Raw genomic sequence first — 21,314 nt, forward strand, 5'->3', positions numbered from 1 at the left:
TGTTATTTCATAGTTTTGATGTAGAAAATAGCAAAAATAAAGAAAAATCCTTGAATGAGTAGGTGTGTCCAAACTTTTGATTGGTACTGTACATTACGATAATATAGTATAATGTAATACTATAATACTAATATAATACCACATATTAATACAGTCTGCACAGGGACTACAGATGAAAATGTGTTGTTTAGCTAAATCTTGAACTATTACTAATCCAAAATAAATACCTAAAATAAATTACAATTCTATACTTCTATACTGTATATGTGGCCTACTCAACAGTCTATAGTCCAGGCCTTGTGTCATCTCTACATGGAAACTCCAGGATAGAGTCAAAGAGACTGAGACAGACTTCAATCTGCAGAGGACGATTAGACTTTATGGAAAATAAAATAATTTGGTTAAAATGTGAGGAGTGAAATTATAAAGGTAGTACTGCTCAACACACAGCGAGAGAGAGGAAGAGAGAGAAAGAGAGAGGAAGCAAGAGAGATAGAAATAAACAGTTATTCATTTTTAGTATTTGTTTAGATTATTAAAGAACACTGCTTTAAAGGGGAGAGAAGAAGAAAACAAGAGGAATGGATTGTTCCGTTTTAAGTTAGTGTCTGCTGCGTTGAGGAAGACACTTTCTCCAGCGTCCAGCTAATTCTCCCCATTCTACAAGGAGATACAAAAAACATGGACATATTAACGTTGGGAACAGTGGTGGGTTGGGGATGGGATGGGAGGTAGGGAAGGGGACAAGAGAGGGATTGTGGGAACTGGGAATGTTTCACAGAACAGACATGGTTGGTTAGACGCTGTCAGCCACGGAGGAGACGTCTCACCAAGAACTTGCGTTTCTGTTTCCAGTGGTTGCCCTGGGCGTTAGTTGACATGTGGGCCTCGGTGACCATGCGGATCAGGTCCCACTCCTCCTGGGACGGCTCAGGCCGGTCCCACACCGTCTTCTGGAGCTCATCCTTCCGCCGCCGCTCACGGTTCTCCTCGATCAACTTCCGCTTGGCGAGCCGCTTGCTGTCGTCCAGCACCACTGGGAGGGAGAGGTGGAGGTGTAGAGGATGGGAGGGAGAGGTGGAGGTGTAGAGGATGGGAGGGAGTGGTGGAGGTGTAGAGGATGGGAGGGAGTGGTGGAGGTGTAGAGGATGGGAGGGAGTGGTGGAGGTGTAGAGGATGGGAGGGAGAGGTGGAGGTGTAGAGGATGGGAGGGAGAGGTGGAGGTGTAGAGGATGGGAGGGAGTGGTGGAGGTGTAGAGGATGGGAGGGAGTGGTGGAGGTGTAGAGGATGGGAGGGAGAGGTGTAGGTGGGAGGGAGTGGTGGAGAGAGATGGGAGGGAGTGGTGGAGGTGTAGAGGATGGGAGGGAGAGGTGGAGGTGTAGAGGATGGGAGGGAGAGGTGGAGGTGTAGAGGATGGGAGGGAGAGGTGGAGGTGGAGGATGGGAGGGAGAGGTGGAGGTGTAGAGGATGGGAGGGAGTGGTGGAGGTGTAGAGGATGGGAGGGAGAGGTGGTGGAGGTGGGAGGGAGAGGTAGGTGTAGGATGGGAGGGAGAGGTGGAGGTGTAGAGGATGGGAGGGAGAGGTGGAGGTGTAGAGGATGGGAGGGAGAGGTGGAGGTGTAGAGGATGGGAGGGAGAGGTGGAGGTGTAGAGGATGGGAGGGAGAGGTGGAGGTGTAGAGGATGGGAGGGAGTGGTGGAGGTGTAGAGGATGGGAGGGAGAGGTGGAGGTGTAGAGGATGGGAGGGAGAGGTGGAGGTGTAGAGGATGGGAGGGAGAGGTGGAGGTGTAGAGGATGGGAGGGAGAGGTGGAGGTGTAGAGGATGGGAGGGAGAGGTGGAGGTGTAGAGGATGGGAGGGAGAGGTGGAGGTGTAGAGGATGGGAGGGAGTGGTGGAGGTGTAGAGGATGGGAGGGAGTGGTGGAGGTGTAGAGGATGGGAGGGAGAGGTGGAGGTGTAGAGGATGGGAGGGAGAGGTGGAGGTGTAGAGGATGGGAGGGAGAGGTGGAGGTGTAGAGGATGGGAGGGAGAGGTGGAGGTGGAGGGAGGGAGTGGTGGAGGTGTAGAGGATGGGAGGGAGTGGTGGAGGTGTAGAGGATGGGAGGGAGTGGTGGAGGTGTAGAGGATGGGAGGGAGAGGTGGAGGTGTAGAGGAGGATGGGAGGGAGAGGTGGAGGTGTAGAGGATGGGAGGAGGGGTGTAGAGGATGGGAGGGAGAGGTGGAGGTGTAGAGGATGGGAGGGAGAGGTGGAGGTGTAGAGGATGGGAGGGAGAGGTGGAGGTGTAGAGGATGGGAGGGAGAGGTGGAGGTGTAGAGGGTGGATGGGAGGGAGGGAGAGGTGGAGGTGTAGAGGATGGGAGGGAGTGGTGGAGGTGTAGAGGATGGGAGGGAGTGGTGGAGGTGTAGAGGATGGGAGGGAGAGGTGGAGGTGTAGAGGATGGGAGGGAGTGGTGGAGGTGTAGAGGATGGGAGGGAGTGGTGGAGGTGTAGAGGATGGGAGGGAGAGGTGGAGGTAGAGGATGGGAGGGAGAGGATGGGAGGGAGGGAGGGTGGAGGTGTAGAGGATGGGAGGGAGAGGTGGAGGTGTAGAGGATGGGAGGGAGTGGTGGAGGTGTAGAGGATGGGAGGGAGTGGTGGAGGTGTAGAGGATGGGAGGGAGTGGTGGAGGTGGAGGATGGGAGGGAGGGTGGATGTAGAGGATGGGAGGGAGTGGTGGAGGTGTAGAGGATGGGAGGGAGAGGTGGAGGTGTAGAGGATGGGAGGGAGAGGTGGAGGTGTAGAGGATGGGAGGGAGTGGTGGAGGTGTAGAGGATGGGAGGGAGTGGTGGAGGTGTAGAGGATGGGAGGGAGAGGTGGAGGTGTAGAGGATGGGAGGGAGTGGTGGAGGTGTAGAGGATGGGAGGGAGTGGTGGAGGTGTAGAGGATGGGAGGGAGAGGTGGAGGTGTAGAGGATGGGAGGGAGAGGTGGAGGTGTAGAGGATGGGAGGGAGTGGTAGAGGTGTAGAGGATGGGAGGGAGGGGTGGAGGTGTAGAGGATGGGAGGGAGTGGTGGAGGTGTAGAGGATGGGAGGTAGTGGTAGAGGTGTAGAGGATGGGAGGGAGTGGTGGAGGTGTAGAGGATGGGAGGGAGTGGTGGAAGTGTAGAGGATGGGAGGGAGAGGTGGAGGTGTAGAGGATGGGAGGGAGTGGTAGAGGTGTAGAGGATGGGAGGGAGAGGTGGAGGTGTAGAGGATGGGAGGGAGTGGTGGAGGTGTAGAGGATGGGAGGGAGAGGTGGAGGTGTAGAGGATGGGAGGGAGTGGTGGAGGTGTAGAGGATGGGAGGGAGTGGTGGAGGTGTAGAGGATGGGAGGGAGTGGTGGAGGTGTAGAGGATGGGAGGGAGAGGTGGAGGTGTAGAGGATGGGAGGGAGTGGTGGAGGTGTAGAGGATGGGAGGGAGTGGTGGAGGTGTAGAGGATGGGAGGGGGTGGAGGAGGAGGAGGTGTTAGGGATTAGGGGGAAGGGTGAAGTGGTAGGGCGAGAGAGGGTCAAAGAAGGAAGCAAGGAGTCACGAACGGCAAGGGGATTGAGAGGGAGGGGATCAAGCGCACAAAGAAGCAAGTCTAAGTCTAAGTATTTTAAGAACTGCCACTGCTATTTTAAGAAATTAAATGTTCTATTGTTCTGAAGTATGGCTCCATACAATTTACAATACAAACAATATACAATTCAAAACATATGCACTCTGCCTCTGATATTTACACTGATATTTACACTGATAACATCCATCATTAAAAACATGATCTGTCAATAGATAAATAATAATACAAATCTGATAACAGAAGTAAAAACAGAGAAAGCATGATAGAAATTGCACAATAAAACAAGAATGAAGAAGAGTATTTGTAAAGAGTAATGAATGAGGCAGTCTATTCCTGTTATGAGGAGTCATGACATTCGTTCTCCTCATCTCTGTACTCTGAAATAGGTAGGTTAAGCAGCTCTCCGTGATGAGCCACCTCGCAGGCCAAGCATGATTATCAAGTTCCGTTAACAGATCTCTCAGGTAGATTGGAGCATATTTATTGAGACACATTTTTAGAGCAATCAGAACTAGTGCTAGTTAATTTGTTAAATCTGTTTTTTCCCCTGTTGCCATAGTGGTGGTAGTGAATGTCCTCTCAATTAAATATGAACACTACATTATTATAATTGTATTTTACATCTCACTCTAGAAGAAGGAACATTCTCTCTAAAGGTATTCTGGGGAACTAAACTAAGCAGAATACTACTTACAGTCTGTTGCCATGCCGACAGCGATGCACTTCTTGAAGCGGCATTCCTGGCACTGGTTCCTGGTCACCTTATCGATGACGCACTTTGCCTCGTACTTACAAGCGTACGTCGGGTTCAGGTTCTTCTGGATCGTTCGCCGGAAGAAACCCTTTGGGAAAAAAGATAAATTAAATGTTTGAAAGGGAATTTCCAGAACACAATGATCTAAAAAATTATATTTCATAGAATTTTTCCTTTTTGATGGATACTGCTGAAACCATGTCAGAGAGTTAAGTGTTGCTATTATTACATCTGTCACTAATACATATGTCCAGTGTTGGTATTACCTTACATCCTTCACAGGTGATACAGCGATAGTGATATCCTGTTGCTTTATCCCCACATACTACACATAACTCGTCCTTGTCCAGGTAACTGGGGATGTACCCTAACAAGACAGAAATAAATCAAACGTAAACACATCATATAGGGAAAGTTGTACAACTGAAATGTGTCTTCCACATTTAACCCAACCCCTCTGAATCAGAGGAGTGCCAAAATCGATATTCACGTCTTCGCGGCGCAGGGAACAGTGGGTTAACTGCCTCGCTCAGGTGTAGAACAACAGATTTTTACCTTGTCAGCCCCAGGGATTCGATCCAGCAACCTTTCGGTCACTGGCCCAATGCTCTAACCACTAGGCTACCTGCCGCCCCATATAGGCCAGTGACGATCCGTTAACAGGGACACAACTATACTTATGTTGGATACAAACAGCATTCAGAAACAACCAATTATGTATGCTAGGAATGCCTGTATCGTTACCAGACAGATTTCCCTGTGGGACAATAAAGTACTCATTTACTCCTGTCTGACCACAAGCAGACCACTGAACATGATCTTTGTAGACACAGAAACTTAGAAACAAAGATGTGATTTCCACCAGATGTGTTTAACATCATTCATTTCAACACAAAGTTCTCCAAAAGGGCCTAAAGTGTGTAGCACTAAGAAGGTAAGAAGCAGAGGTAACAAGAGTTTAAAAGGTAGGGTCAGTGAGGGCAAGGCTTGGGGCTTAGCCCACTGAGAGAGGTGATCCAGCCCGGACACACGAGCAGGGTGGCATGCAGGGGGGCCGTCAGACTGCGGGAGGGGAGGGGGGTAGGAGGAGAGGAGGAGGGTGGGGGCAGAGGTCAATAAATGATCAATACGAGTCGAGGGGAGTCAGGGCCAAGCCATCAACCAGCAAGCTCCAGCCTTCTGTTACCCTGTCTGTAGTCTTGCTCCCTGTACCAGCAATCAATACAAACACACACACACACACACACACACACACACACACACACACACACACACACACACACACACACACACACACACACACACACACACACACACACACACACACACACACACAAAGCACAAAGCACAAAATGCAACAGGTTCTCTGGCTCCGGGTCAGTTCTGGCACGGTATGACACCTTAGGTCAACTTGGATTTACTCTAGTCCAAACTAAAGCCTGATCAAAGGAGCTCAGGTTGTCAACACAATTAATACCCACCCGCGAATTTAATAGCAAACCATTATGATAGACGCTAAGAACACTGTTCAGGACAATCAAATGCAGAGACATATTGACCATACAGAAGTTTGCCAACAAGTCTTTTCAAAGTCCATGGTCTTGTAATATGTTGGCGGTCTCAATTTGCCTTTAAACTTCAAGAGGTCTTAGTTTGAAAGTGAATACATAGTTCAATGTACATAACTACAAACGGTCCCTAATGGGTTGACTTATCAACCGAGAAACTCACAGTACTCAGTGTTTAGGTGTTAATAAACATGTAGTATCAGAATCACTATGATTATAGTGTATCAAAAGTCACTACGATATTATATAAACACATACGAGCAAGGTTCAACACTGAAACGGTTTGCAATGAGATAAATCACTGTTCAAGCCAAACTAGATTAGCATACATCAAATACCAACAATATCAGGTCAGATTTTGTCCTTCATCAACAGGACATATTGGTGCACCTGTCGCACGTCTCTACACATGCATTCCAACACAAGCTGTCAGGTTGGCACCCCATTACGCCACCTTGTTAGTCCCTACCTTTCAGTTTGTCATGCCATCACAATAATCCCTAGTACTTCCCGGTTCTAGAGCCAGAAGTACTGCTCCCAAGTCCCAACTCCCTACCTTTCTTGTTGATCTCTTGCATCCACTGCATGTGGGAGAAGTCAGGCTTCCCCTCAGAATAGTAGTCGGGCTGGTGGTTGTAGTGGCTGAGAGGCACTTCCATGGTGCAGTATTCATTTTTGAACACAGGGTTGGGTCCTGGGTAGGAGCAGGCGTAGGGCTGGCTGTGGGGCCAAGCCTGCTCCATGCAGGGAGGGTGGATCTGGTGCATGGGCTGGGGCTCACAGTGCCCGTACCCCCCGGGACCATCACCTCCATACATGCAGTACTCCCCACCGCCCTGCATCGGGTAGCCACCGCCCACGCCATGAGGCATCTCATACATGTCAGGCATGCAGTAGTTCATGATGGCCAACGACTGCACCGAAGGCAGGTAGGCTCATACAAAAGGCTGATGAAGGCCAAAAAAAGAAAAGAAAAGAAGCCTGGAGACAATGTTACGTATCAACTCAGAGCTCAGCCTAATTAATTCAGCGTTATGTTAAATTACTCCAGATAAATAATGAAACGATTGATGCGGATATGATAACAAACTGGTGTACGGAGCAGGTAGGGGCTATGTTGGTAGAATGAGTCTTATATACCGAGACCTTGGGCCCACCCCTACAGTACAACCCCTAGCACGTACTCGCCCGGCTCCACCCCACCGCACAGCGCCCTACCAGCCGACTGTGGCAGGAGCTTTATGACGACGTGAGATTTCTAATCTGACTCTGTAAATCCCAGGAGTGTAACAGACAGACAGCAACAAGATGGTGATGTTCTCGCAGATTAAAGCCTTGATTGATGTGACTCACCAAACACCATCACCTCGTCATAGACATATGGTGCCGTGCCGCTGGCAGAAATTAAACAACAAACAAAGACAGTACAAAATACCAAAAGAAAAGTCATCCCAAATACTTCTCTGGCATAAGAGTATGAATAAGTAGTAGCGGACAGTCTCTGAGAAGTTTAGTTTGGTTTGGTTCGTCAACACCCGGTGAGTCAATTCAATTTAACACTTAGATCTGGATGATGAACAATATCGTGCACATTAGAGTTCAAATCTCAGAATAATCGGGTTTAGCCTGCTTAGGCCTATTTCAGTGATTTATGTCGCACACAAACACCTGTCTTCAATTCACATCAATCAACATGAATCCCAACATTTTCACTGGTAATAAAGTAAAACTTAGACTTCACTTCAGACTAGGATAGAATAGTATAGCTCATTTACAAGGGTTAAGTTATACCAACATTGTCATAAAATGAAGACCACCACACTGTAATCCATGATGGACAACACAACCCAGCTAAAAACAACTTGCTTACTAGTAGGTCAGTGAAACATCCGAAACTTCATTAACTCATTAGAAACCCCTGCATATCCAATTTGTAAGTCGCTCTGGATAAGAGCGTCTGCTAAATGACTTAAATGTAAATGTAAATACCCCTGAATGACTGATTATAACCCTTTCACAAGTCTATTACAATGATAATATTAGAGGAGCTAAGTGCAATGGTTCAAGATCATATACAATTATCAAATGTTGAAATAAATGGAATACTGAAGTTATATTCTTCTGGTGTTGATTGCATATTACTTTCTTATTTGAGTCAGAATATAAGAAAGAAACCAAATGTTTTATTCTCTGATACTCTGGTATAGTTTGATCAACAGGTTGAATTTCAATGGGAGGCGCCATGTGCCAAACCACCTTATCGTATGTTAATCTTCAGACATTCAGCCATATTGATTATGGTATTGATTATGGTTCACAGGATAAGCCTTATGGCAGAGGGGAAGGCGCTACCGATATTTTCTAATTGGACAATCAAAGTAGATGGACTAACTAAGTACAAACATATGCTTGATCACACTTAAGGTTATTTTCTTGCTAAGATATGATTGGCTAAACCTTATGAGATCTTTGAAACACACTACATGTTACTTAATAAAGTTCCAAAAATAATAATAGAGTAATAATAACAATGTCCAAATAAATATATCAGAGTTTCAAGTAGTGATGGATCATTTGATATTATTCAGTTTAACAATTGAAAATGTTTTTAGTTAATATCAGGTCTAGTGGACACAATTGCTCGAGGTCTACAAGTGAATAATAAGATATATATTTTATGGATTTGAAATTGAAAGAAGAAATACATTTAATATCAATTCTGTCCAAACAAGTCAGCCATGAAATAACCAACACCAAATAGCTATAGTATTGTTCCACATTACTAACCATTAGTTGATCAATGACCACCAAGCATCCTGGCCTACGTAATACCAATAGCATATACAGTGGGTCTACAGAGAGATGCTATGTATTCTGCTGTTCACCTTTTTAGAAATCAATGGAGTTTTAAATCTTAAAGATTAAAGCCATACAGTAGTTTCCCCAAAAGCTTCATTGTTTATATGAATAAATAATGTACCATTATATTAATCAAATATTGTCTCATACTTTTAGAATTCACAAAGATGGCCGCTACACATTTCATTTATTTTGTTCCTGATGTTTTGTGTGTAAATGTTTATATCCAGCGAGGATTGTGTACTTGTCTTTATCGCACCCAATTAACCAACCAATCAGTTAACCGATGTTCGATATAGGAATACTTACCTGCAGTGGCATCACACACCAACGTTCATGTAACTGACAAAACAACGGAAACAGCGAAGTAAATGAGGGATACAAAGGGATACAAGGAAAGCAGGTGATTCCACAGTTGTGGTTCCTGAGTTAATTAAGCAATTATTTAAATATTTAATTAGGTGTACATTTTGCAGATATTCTAATAATTGATCAATCAATGGCCATGCTCTTATTGATAGCTCTTACAGTTTTTTTTCAATTGCTAACAAGCGTCGCTCAATACCGAAGCCACTTTTTTCAAACTCTTCACATAGTCTGCATTACCAACATGCATCTTGGCCAAACAGTTCATCTCACCTCCAAAACTCACCCAAACCACCAAAACACTTTATACATGTCTCAAAATAAGCTTGTTCGACCAGAACACTGGCAACAATTCTCACTCAGAAAGCATACATTGTCACTCATAACACACTGACCTAAAAAACACTAACATGGAGCATTACTTAAATGATTCACTTTTTCTCTTTGAAGTTTGAATGATTTTCACATCATTATAGAATAAAAATAACACCTTTTCACTTTATTGACTGTACTGAAGTATATGTAACAAGAATGAATCAGAAATGCAGCATTCTGCTTCAATAGCCTTTATTTTTTCTATATCTTTGCATATAGTAATTTACTTGTGAAAAATAAAAAGTTGAAACAAAAAACGAATTCCTGAAATTCCAGGGCTGCAATAAAAATATTTAAAAAACATCATCAACATGTATAATATAATCACTCATACTGTACAGTACTGTGAGGGTTCTAGTTCTCATCAACATGTGTCGTATAACACTCATACTGTACAGTACTGTGAGGGTTCTAGTTCTCATCAACATGTATAGTATAATCACTCATACTGTACAGTACTGTGAGGGTTCTAGTTCTCATCAACATGTATAGTGTAACACTCATACTGTACAGTACTGTGAGGGTTCTAGTTCTCATCAACATGTATAGTATAACACTCATACTGTACAGGACTGTGATGGTTCTAGTTCTCATCAACATGTGTCGTATAACACTCATACTGTACAGGACTGTGAGGGTTCTAGTTCTCATCAACATGTATAGTATAATCACTCATACTGTACAGGACTGTGAGGGTTCTAGTTCTTATCAACATGTATAGTATAACACTCATACTGTACAGTACTGTGAGGGTTCTAGTTCTCATCAACATGTATAGTATAACACTCATACTGTACAGTACTGTGAGGGTTCTAGTTCTCATCAACATGTGTAGTATAATCACTCATACTGTAGAGTACTGTGAGGGTTCTAGTTCTCATCAACATGTGTCGTATAACACTCATACTGTACAGTACTGTGAGGGTTCTAGTTCTCATCAACATGTGTCGTATAACACTCATACTGTACAGGACTGTGAGGGTTCTAGTTCTCATCAACATGTATAGTATAATCACTCATACTGTACAGTACTGTGAGGGTTCTAGTTCTCATCAACATGTGTCGTATAACACTCATACTGTACAGGACTGTGAGGGTTCTAGTTCTCATCAACATGTGTCGTATAACACTCATACTGTACAGGACTGTGAGGGTTCTAGTTCTCATCAACATGTATAGTATAATCACTCATACTGTACAGGACTGTGAGGGTTCTAGTTCTCATCAACATGTGTCGTATATCACTCATACTGTACAGTACTGTGAGGGTTCTAGTTCTCATCAACATGTATAGTGTAACACTCATACTGTACAGTACTGTGAGGGTTCTAGTTCTCATCAACATGTATAGTATAATCACTCATACTGTACAGTACTGTGAGGGTTCTAGTTCTCATCAACATGTATAGTATAATCACTCATACTGTACAGTACTGTGAGGGTTCTAGTTCTCATCAACATGTATAGTATAATCACTCATAGTGTACAGTACTGTGAGGGTTCAACATCACATCTTATGTCTTCTCTGGCGATGTATCTTGGAAAGTATCTTCAGGAATGTCTAATCCAACCCTGGCAGTCTTCAGGAGAAGTGTTTCCACACCCTGGCAGTCTTCAGGAGAAGTGTTTCCACACCCTGGCAGTCTTCAGGAGAAGTGTCTCTACACCCTGACAGTCTTCAGGAGAAGTGTCTCTACACCCTGACAGTCTTCAGGAGAAGTGTTTCCACACCCTGGCAGTCTTCAGGAGAAGTGTCTCTACACCCTGGCAGTCTTCAGGAGAAGTGTCTCAACACCCTAGCAGTCTTCAGGAGAAGTGTCTCCACACCCTGGCAGTCTTCAGGAGAAGTGTCTCTACAACCTGGCAGTCTTCAGGAGAAGTGTCTCCACACCCTAGCAGTCTTCAGGAGAAGTGTCTCCACACCCTGGCAGTCTTCAGGAGAAGTGTCTCAACACCCTGGCAGTCTTCAGGAGAAGTGTCTCCAAACCCTGGCAGTCTTCAGGAGAAGTGTCTCCACACCCTGGCAGTCTTCAGGAGAAGTGTCTCAACACCCTGGCAGTCTTCAGGAGAAGTGTCTCTACACCCTGGCAGTCTTCAGGAGAAGTGTCTCCACACCCTAGCAGTCTTCAGGAGAAGTGTATCCACACCCTGGCAGTCTTCAGGAGAAGTGTCTCCACACCCTGGCAGTCTTCAGGAGAAGTGTCTCCACACCCTGGCAGTCATCAGGAGAAGTGTCTCCACACTATGGCAGTCTTCAGGAGAAGTGTCTCTACACCCTGGCAGTCTTCAGGAGAAGTGTCTCCACACCCTAGCAGTCTTCAGGAGAAGTGTCTCCACACCCTGGCAGTCTTCAGGAGAAGTGTCTCCACACCCTGGCTGTCTTCAGGAGAAGTGTCTCCACACCCTGGCAGTCATCAGGAGAAGTGTCTCCACACTCTGGCAGTCTTCAGGAGAAGTGTCTCCACACCCTGGCAGTCTTCAGGAGAAGTGTCTCCACACCCTGGCAGTCTTCAGGAGAAGTGTCTCCACACCCAGCATTCTTGGTATCCAGTAAGGACATCTGATCATGTGGATGGTGGTCATAAACCTTCCACCTCCACACAGAGAAAAACTCCTCTATGGGGTTTAGGAAGGGGGAGTATGGAGGCAGGAACAGTACTGACATCCTGGGATGGGCAGCAAACCAGTCTGTGACTGCAGCAGAGTGTTGGAATGTCACATTAACCCACACAACGACGGTAGGGGAGTTTCTGGCCCCTCTCTCCTCCACTGGCACAAGTCGATTATTCAGGTCATCCAGAAAATAAATGAGCCTCTCTGTATTGTAGGGGCCAATGAGTGGTTTGTGTAACAGCAAACCATCATTGGACAGTGCTGCACACATTGTGATGTTAGCTCCTCTCTGGCCTGGGACATCCACAGTTGCTCTCTGTCCAATCACATTTCTTCCCCTGCGGAGTGCTTTTGCCAGGTTGAATCCAGCTTCATCAACAAATATGAATGTATGTGTAGTTTACCTGGCTTCCATCTCCATTACTCTCTAAAATACAGTAAATCCACAGTTTTACAGTACTTTACATTGTGCATAGCTGTGTATTTACCCTGTTTGGTTATTGAACAGACATCTTACCTGGAGATATTGATACCGGAGTTCTTTCACACGTACACCGTTTCTCTCAAAGGGTACAGTGTACCTCATCCTTATTTTATGTTTTTATAGGACAATTGTAATTGCAATTGTTGTTGTGCTGACCATATTCACATTCCCAAAAGTGATATTGTCTACCAGCACTTTGTCCCGAATTTCCAGCAGTTTTATTGCATTGTTGCCAATTACCATGTCAACAATGGCAATTTACTGTGCATCTGATAATATTCTGCCTCCCCCTCCCGAGGGAGGCAACCTTTGGATCCTACTGAAAAACACAAAACAATCAATATATTTCAAAATGTCAGTACATGTAAAAATGTGACCATACTGTATTGTACTGTAATATGAAGTTAAATTATCAATGAATGATGCACATCTCACCTGTTGTTTTGCCAGAAAATTTGTACTATTGATGCAATTGTTGAATGCTGCAGATTTGGTTGCACCCTTAAACCGGCCTCTCTCAAAGAGAGACCATGGTTTACAACATGGTCAATAATTGGGGCCCAGTCTCATCAGAGACCCCAGCTCTTGGTTTTCCTATCCTTTGTCCTCTATGCATTCTCCCTCTCCCTGCCACTCTTCTTTCCCTACCAACCAAGCTTTGATCCATGTTTCTAAACTAAATCATTCCAAAGCTGTCCTCTTTTGTATGTTTGGTAATGAGACTAAAAACAGGAAACGTGGGTAGGGTTTCAGCTGAAATTGCAATCAGCTGTGTTTGGAATGATTAAATATTCTGCTGAGATGTTCTATATGTTTTAACCTGGTTACTGCAGAAATGCACAACATTTGCCATCATTTTGTTTTGAATGTGTTTTTAACAGTTTTGGAAACAGTGTGTCAGCATTTGAAAACGTGCTGGAAATATATAGTTTTGCAAGTGGTGGAGTATGAATGAGAAAAGAGCTAATCAATTTCAGAGAATGTAGTCATTGAATGCATTTTGTGTGAAAGCAATGAAAAATTATTCACAGTTTGGTCAACATACACTTCTGTTTCGCTGACTGTGTGAAGAGTTTTGACAATGTGACTTCAGTTTTGACCCAATGCATGTTAGCAATTCAAAAAAACTGTAACTAAACATTAATTATAGACTAAACAGAGCAGGGTAAAATGCAAGGTAACAAGTCAAATATTTTACCTGGCTATGTGCCAATGATACATACTTACTAAGATTATACAATTATTGCATCTAATTAATTCAAATCGAATAACCACAAATAATTGTAAAAGTATAATTGAATTATTTTACCCACTTTTCGGTCAGTTTCAACTTATTAATACAGAAATATATGTGTTCTTAAAACAAACGTGCTGAAGCTTAAATACGGTATTCAGAACCCCTTTTCCACATTCTTTTTACGCTACAACCGTATTCTAAAATGCATTAAATCGTTTTTCCCGTCATCAATCACACACACAATATCCCATAATGCAAAAATATTTTATTTTTAACATTTTTGCTAATTTATAAAAATGTAAAACTGAAATATCACATTTACATAAGTATTCAGACCCTTCACTCAGTCTTTTGGGTATGACGCTACAAGCTTGGCACACCATTCTTCTCTGCAGATCCTCTCATGCTCTGTCAGGTTGGATGGGGAGCGTCGCTGCACAAATATTTTCAGGTCTCTCCAGAGATGTTTGATCGGGTCAAGTCCGGGCTATGGCTGGGCCATTCAAGGACATTCAGAGACTTGTCCCGAAGCCACTCATGCGTTGTCTTGGCTGTGTGCTTATGGTCGTTGTCCTGTTGGAATGTGAACCTTCGCCCCAGTCCTGAGATCCTGAGCACTCTGGAGCAGGTTTTCATCAAGGACCTTCTGTACTTTGCTCCGTTCATCTTGCCCTTGATCCTGACTAGTCTCCCAGGCCCTGCCATTGACAAACATCCCCACAGCATAATGCGGCCACCATTGGGATGGTGCAAGGTTTTCTCCAGATGTGACGTTTGGCATTCAGGCCAAATACTTCAATGTTGGTTTCATCAGACCAGAGCATCTTGTTTCTCATGGTCTGAGAGTCCTTTGAGTGCCTTTTGGCAAACTCCAAGCGGGCTGTCATGTGCCTTGTTATGTGCCTTTTACTGAGGAGTGGCTTCCGTCTGGCCACTCTACCATTAAGGCCTGATTGGTGGAGTGCTGAAGAGATGGTTGTCCTTCTGGAAGGTTCTCCCATCTACACAGAGGAAATCTGGAGCTCTGTCAGAGTAACCATTGGGTTCTTGGTCACCTCCCTGACAAAGGCCCTTCTCCCCCGATTGCTTAGTTTGGCAGGGCTGCCTGCTGTTGGACGAGTGCTGCAGACATTTTTGGGCAGCTTTCACCAGATCTGTGCCTCGACACAATCCTGTCTCGGAGCTCTACGGACAATTCCTTCGACCTCTTGGCTCAGTTTTTGCTCTGACATCCACTGTCAACTGTGGGACCTTATATAGACAGGTGTGTGCCTTTCCAAATCATCTAAAAACCTGTTTTCACATTGTCATTATGATTACCAAGATGGCATAGCAGTCAGACGTCCTTTGTCCTCGTCTTGTCGTGTCAGTGTATATATATATTTACATCTTTCTTTTCCAAAAACCCAACTTCAAAACACTCTCCTGCAACCCGCCTCACCAATTTAAAAAAAAGTATTATTTACCTCAAATCTGAAATCCACAACAGAAGCTAGCCAGAAGCTAACCAGAAGCTAGCCAGAAGCTAGCCAGAAGCTAGCCAGTTTACTGGCTAACATTAGTATTCAGCTAACCACGGTTTGTGGTCATCAGCTATCCTTTAGCTCGAAAAGCTATCGCCAGTTTTGTACAAAGCAACTCAGACCAGAACATACCGGACCTATTTTTCTCTCCATATCGCCGGATTTCTACAGCAAGCTCTGGACATTTACACCTGGATCTTGCAGCTAGCTAGCTGCTATCTGTGTGACTTTTGGCTTACATGGATCCCGGAGCAAACATCAATTATTGCGGAGCTAGCCAGCTGAAGAGTTCCATCAGCCACTCCTGAGCTACAATCACCAATCCGGCCCCACCGGGCCTTCATGACTGGACTACCGACGTTATCTGCCAGAGGGAGTTATCCAACTGGCCCCTCCGTCACGACGTTACCTGAACGCCCATCTGCGGCCCGCTAATCGTTAGCTGTCTTATCGGCTGCTATCTGAATAGGTCTATTGGACCATTTTTTATTGGGTCACTATAACTATATCTATTTTTCCAATTGGATTGATCCCCTCTACCACACGGTACCCCACTAATCTACCGACGGAAACGCACGAGGTGGCTAAAAACAGACCTCCATCCTCTGCCAGCTTGCTACCGATGGCCCGGCAAGCTGTCTGAATCGCCGTGACCCCAACCAACCTCACTTCTCACTGGACCCTCATGATCACTCGACTAAGCATGGCTCTCCTTAATTTCAAAATGCCTTGTCCATTGCTGTTCTGGTTTTTATTGGCTTATTTCACTGTAGAGCCTCTAGCCCTGCTCATTATACCATATCCAACCTTTCAGTTCCACCACCCACACATGCGATGACATCACCTGGTTTCGATGATGTTTCTAGAGACAATATCTCTCTCATCATCACTCATACCTAGGTTTACCTCGACTGTATTTACATCCAACCATACCTTGGTCTGTACATTATACCTCAAAGCTATTTTATACCTCGAAGCTATTTTTTGGGACACTGTAAAGTCCATGGAGAATAAGAACAACTCCTCCCAGCTGCCCACTGCACTGAGGACAGGAAACACTGTCATCACCAATAAATCCACTATAATTGAGAATTTCAATAAGCATTTTTCTACGGCTGGCCACGCTTTCCACCTGGCTACGCCTACCCCGGTCAACAGCACTGCACCCTCCACAGCAACTTGCTCAAGCCTTCCCCATTTCTCCTTCTCCCAAATCCAGTCAGCTGATGTTCTGAAAGAGCTGCAAAATGTGGACCCCTACAAATCAGCCGGGCTCGACAATCTGGACCCTTTCTTTCTAAAATGATCTGCCGAAATGGTTGCAACCCCTATTACTAGCCTGTTCAACCTCTCTTTCTTGTTGTCTGAGATTCCCAATGATTGAAAAGCAGCTGCGGTCATCCCCCTCTTCAAATGGGGGGGCACTCTTGACCCAAACTGCTACAGACCTATATCTATCCTACCCTGCCTTTCTAAGGTCTTCGAAAGCCAAGTCAACAAACAGATTACCGACAATTTCGAATCCCACCATACCTTCTCCGCTATGCAATCTGGTTTCAGAGCTGGTCATTGGTGCACCTCAGCCACACTCAAGGTCCTAAACAATATCTTAACCGCCATCGATAAGAAACAATACTGTGCAGCCGTATTCATTGACCTGGCCAAGGCCTGTCAATCACCACATCCTCACCGGCAGACTCAATAGCCGTGGTTTCTCAAATGATTGTCTCGCCTGGTTCACCAACTACTTACAGTATCTGATAGAGTTCAGTGTGTCAAATCGGAGGGCCTGTTGTCCGGGCCTCTGGCAGTCTCTATGGGGGTGCCACAGGGTTCAATTCTTGGACCGACTCCTCTGTATACATCAATGATGTCGCTCTTGCTGCTGGTGAGTCTCTGATCCACCTCTACGCAGACGACACCATTCTGTATAATTCTGGCACTTTTTTGGACACTGTGTTAGCAACCCTCCAGACGAGCTTTAATGCCATATAACTCTCCTTCCGTGGCCTCCAATTGCTCTTAAATACAAGTAAAACTAAATGCATGCGCTTCAACCGATCGCTGCCTGCACCTGCCCGCCTGTCCAACATCACTACTCTGGACGGTTCTGACTTGTGGATATGTGGACAACTACAAATACCTAGGTGTCTGGTTAGACTGTAAACTCTCCTCCAGACTCACATCAAACATCTCCAATCCAAAGTTAAATCTAGAATTAGCTTCTTATTTCGCAACAAAGCATCCTTCACTCATGCTGCCAAACATACCCTTGTAAAACTGACCATCCTACCGATCCTCGACTTCGGCGATGTCATTTACAAAATAGCCTCCTATACCCTACTCAATAAATTGGATGCAGTCTATCACAGTGCCATCCGTTTTGTCACCAAAGCCCTATATACTACCCACCACTGTGACCTGTATGCTCTCGTTGGCTGGCCCTCACTTCATACTCGTCGGCCAAACCCACTGGCTCCAGGTCATCTACAAGACCCTGCTAGGTAAAGTCCCCCCTTATCTCAGCTCGCTGGTCACCATTGCAGCACCCACCTGTAGCACGCGCTCCAGCAGATATATCTCTCTGGTCACCCCCAAAACCAATTCTTCCTTTGGCCACCTGTCCTTCCAGTTCTCTGCTGCCAATGACTGGAACGAACTACAAAAATCTCTGAAACTGGAAACACTTATCTCCCTCACTAGCTTTAAGCACCAGCTGTCAGAGCAGCTCACAGACTACTGCACCTGTACATAGCCCATCTATAAAATTAGCCCAAAGAACTACCTCTCCCCCTACTGTATTTATTTATTTATTTTGCTCCTTTTCACCCCATTATTTCTATCTCTACTTTGCACATTCTTCCACTGCAAATCTTCCACTGAAAATTCCAGTGTTTTACTTGCTATTTGGTATTTACTTCGCCACCATGGCCTTTTTTTACCTCCTTTATCTCACCTCATTTGCTCACATTGTATATAGACTTATTTTTCTACTGTATTATTGACTGTATGTTTGTTTTACTCCATGTGTAACTTTGTGTTGTTGTATGTGTCGAACTGCTTTGCTTTATCTTGGCCAGGTCGCAATTGTAAATGAGAAATTGTTCTCAACTTGCCTACCTGGTTAAATAAAGGTGAAAAATATAAATAAATACAATTCTGAGTTATTGTTTGTAGATTGATGAGGAAAATATGTAATTTAATCGATCTTAGAATAAGGCTGTAAACGTAACAAAATTTGGAAAAGGGGAAAGGTCTGAAAACATTCGAGGGCACTGTAATTGTAGATTAATCATGCCATAAATGCACACATACAGTGGGGCAAAAAAAGTATTTAGTCAGCCACCAATTGTGCAAGTTCTCCCACTTAAAAAGATGAGAGAGGCCTGTCATTTTCATCATAGGTAGAACTTATGGGAGAACTTGCACAATTGGTGGCTGACTAAATACTTTTTTGCCTCACTGTATATATTTTTTTCCTTCTCTATTTTCAGTACTAGACTAATGGATCCAGAGTTAAATGTGCATATAAGGTGATTCTGAACAATCAATTAATTAATCAATGAAGATGCTGAACAGACGTGTGTTTACAAGACAAAGACACACTATAATCACCTAACCACCGTGTATGTGTCCCAAATGGCACCCTATTCCCTTTTTAGTGCACTACTTTTGACCAGAGTGCATATAATTTTTGGTTAAACAGTGAACTGTAAAGGGAATAGGGTGCCATTTGGGATGCATCCAGTGGATCCTTAAAAAGAACCCTCTAAAATGATGTATCCACATGACCAGCCATCCTTTTGTGACCAGTGACACACCAACGGAGTTGGGCTCAGACGACTGTTGCTAAGACTGTAACACGATCAACACATAACAGCTGCTAAAAGTAAGGCCCTTTGAGGCAAATCTGCTCCTAAAGAGGCCCTTGATACCAGTTTAACTTTTTGATGAGGTGAAGTCCTCCGTGGCCCTTAATCTCATTTGTGTTTCTTAGAGGACTCGAGACAGAAAATGTCAAGTGTCTATCAGACACTATAAATCCTGTCAATACTCTGCAATCTGTTCTAGATAAGTGTATTATTCTTAGTTTGGGGTGTTTTGTTTCCCTCTTTTTCCGTCTGTCTTTTTGTATTGTTATTTGTATATAGTGTTACTATTTTTTAATCCGAGGAGTCGATCGGTGTAGAGCTAGAACTTGTTTTTAACCTGACCTACAACCCAAATATTATCAGAATCACCTTTATTCACTAAGTACATTTACACTGAATTTTACACGGGGATATGGTGCTGCTAGCAGTTGACAACATATGGAGACAGAAACAGACAGAGGAATTTACACAAAGTTGACATACATTATATACAAAAAAAGTTAAGTGAACAGAATATAGAAGTGAATTATAGTTTTACACTGAATTGAAACAGACCATAAACACACTTCACACTGATCAACATTGCCATGTATATAACATAATCATTAATGATAGAACTCTTACAGAAATAGAAAAAGAGTCAGGTCTATATTCTGTTGTGTTTGCCTGAGATGTCATCAAACATGAATTCAAATTAAACCAACACTTTTAAACCCCATTATTGATTTGTGGTTGAAATCAGGGGGGAAAATAGACCAAAGCTGTGTACCTTAATCACTTTTCACAAATTCAACCAACTATTAACATTAATGCAACGTTATTATGTTGATAAAAATTCATTTTTTAATGTGGAAACTATGTTGACTCAATACATTGTCTCCCCATTATGTTTCAATAGTAATGACTCTAGACAGATCCTTCAGGATTGGCTGATCAAATAAAAGGTTCATTCATTAGTTCCTTTGGTCTACTGGGTTGCACCACCATGAAATTCACATCTTAAACTGGCCCTAAGTAACTGTTACTGAGTATTAACGTTTCAGGGAGCAGAGTTTTTTTGTATCCACTCTTCTGATGACATGATTTACTCTACAAACCCTTCAAAGAGGTGCTTACTACTAAAACTCCAAATAACCAACCAGCCACGGTCATTCAACAATCAAATACGCGACTGTAAAAAGGCATCATTTCAACCTTAGATGCCATGAACACACCATAGATATGCTATTTCTTCATGAGCAGCATAACATCGCCTTTTCACTAAATTGAAATCTCTCCTGAATTGAAAATAATAAATAAAACAATATATATATATATCTCACTCGAAACATAAACGCTGATATCTACTCAAAACTCACCCAAAGCATGGGAGCATTTGAGGAGCAAGACTGGCTGCTCCTCCAGACACAGGCATTGCCAGGCTTGAACCGTTAACTGGTCCACGGAGGTGAGGTGACCGTTTTTCCAAAATAAGCATTTCGGTTCATATGCTATTTCCGAGGTCTCACAGAAAGGTCAGTGGATCTATAGGTATGAGTATATACAGTATATTCTCTTGGTGTTAATGCCCCACGGCCCAACCTTGGTTGTCCAGTCCAGTCCATCCAGGTTCTCAGCAACAACATTCCCGGGAGAGTCTTCAACCTCGTTCCTCAGCACCTGTCGATACTGGAAGCAGAAGCAGGCTTGTCCCTAATATATTCCCTCCCTGATCGATCACTTGAGGTCTCAGAGGGTTCAAAGCTGGTCAAGAACAATTTTCAGATGGCAGGCTTCAGTCTTGCAAGGATAGGGCCTGGTTTGACATGTTATCCTGAGCCAGATGTCCCCGTCCAACACCGTGTTACCTGAGAAGGACACCAGGCTAACACCAGGCCCCTGGACAACCTCCCCTCACAAGGCTGGGGTGAACCCAGGCAAACTATTGGAGAGGCCCAATGATTCTCAATTAACACACCAGTGTTCACCCCAAAGTGAGTGAGTCAAAAGTATATTAGGTTTATCACTATACTAGCTCACAGGTGTCAAGGGGGTTAACATCCAATAACAATATTATTTTCCTGGGGGTTTCTGCTTGCTGTTTT

At 44.1% G+C, this 21,314-nt stretch overlaps 1 protein-coding gene and 2 long non-coding RNA genes across 57 annotated transcripts in view; 1 reads left to right on the top strand and 2 right to left on the bottom strand.

Moving 5' to 3' along the window:
• LOC127909882 (uncharacterized) overlaps positions 1 to 21,314 on the bottom strand; it is a 92,143-nt gene that overhangs the window by 46,768 nt on the left and 24,061 nt on the right. The gene's annotated exons all lie outside the window — the stretch shown is intronic.
• The window catches only part of LOC118399501 (thyroid hormone receptor beta), a 160,444-nt gene that overhangs the window by 17,395 nt on the left and 121,735 nt on the right, over positions 1 to 21,314 (bottom strand). For 6 of the 8 annotated variants that reach the window (XM_052472202.1, XM_052472203.1, XM_052472204.1 and 3 more), the window contains 3 exons: positions 4,600 to 4,700; positions 4,274 to 4,421; positions 831 to 1,036 (listed from right to left, as the gene is read on the bottom strand). In XM_052472202.1, the coding sequence (XP_052328162.1) occupies positions 831 to 1,036; positions 4,274 to 4,421; positions 4,600 to 4,700 (455 nt within the window). Of the gene's footprint in view, positions 1 to 830; positions 1,037 to 4,273; positions 4,422 to 4,599; positions 4,701 to 6,457; positions 6,819 to 21,314 lie in introns of those variants that run through there. The other 2 variants (XM_035795629.2, XM_052472198.1) reach the window with 1 other exon arrangement.
• Positions 902 to 4,266, top strand: LOC127909879 (uncharacterized). 48 transcript variants are annotated; one of them, XR_008072773.1, is made up of 7 exons: positions 954 to 1,055; positions 1,168 to 1,223; positions 1,350 to 1,427; positions 1,556 to 1,645; positions 1,702 to 2,031; positions 2,218 to 2,307; positions 2,718 to 4,266. It is a non-coding gene; the product is annotated as an uncharacterized LOC127909879 (long non-coding RNA). The 48 variants fall into 48 exon arrangements; XR_008072760.1 differs by having other exon boundaries at positions 955 to 1,055; positions 1,140 to 1,223; XR_008072752.1 differs by having other exon boundaries at positions 1,037 to 1,083; positions 1,140 to 1,251.

The sequence above is a fragment of the Oncorhynchus keta genome, chromosome 20 (genome assembly GCF_023373465.1).
Source record: "Oncorhynchus keta strain PuntledgeMale-10-30-2019 chromosome 20, Oket_V2, whole genome shotgun sequence".
NCBI classification, from domain to species: Eukaryota; Metazoa; Chordata; class Actinopteri; order Salmoniformes; family Salmonidae; genus Oncorhynchus; species Oncorhynchus keta.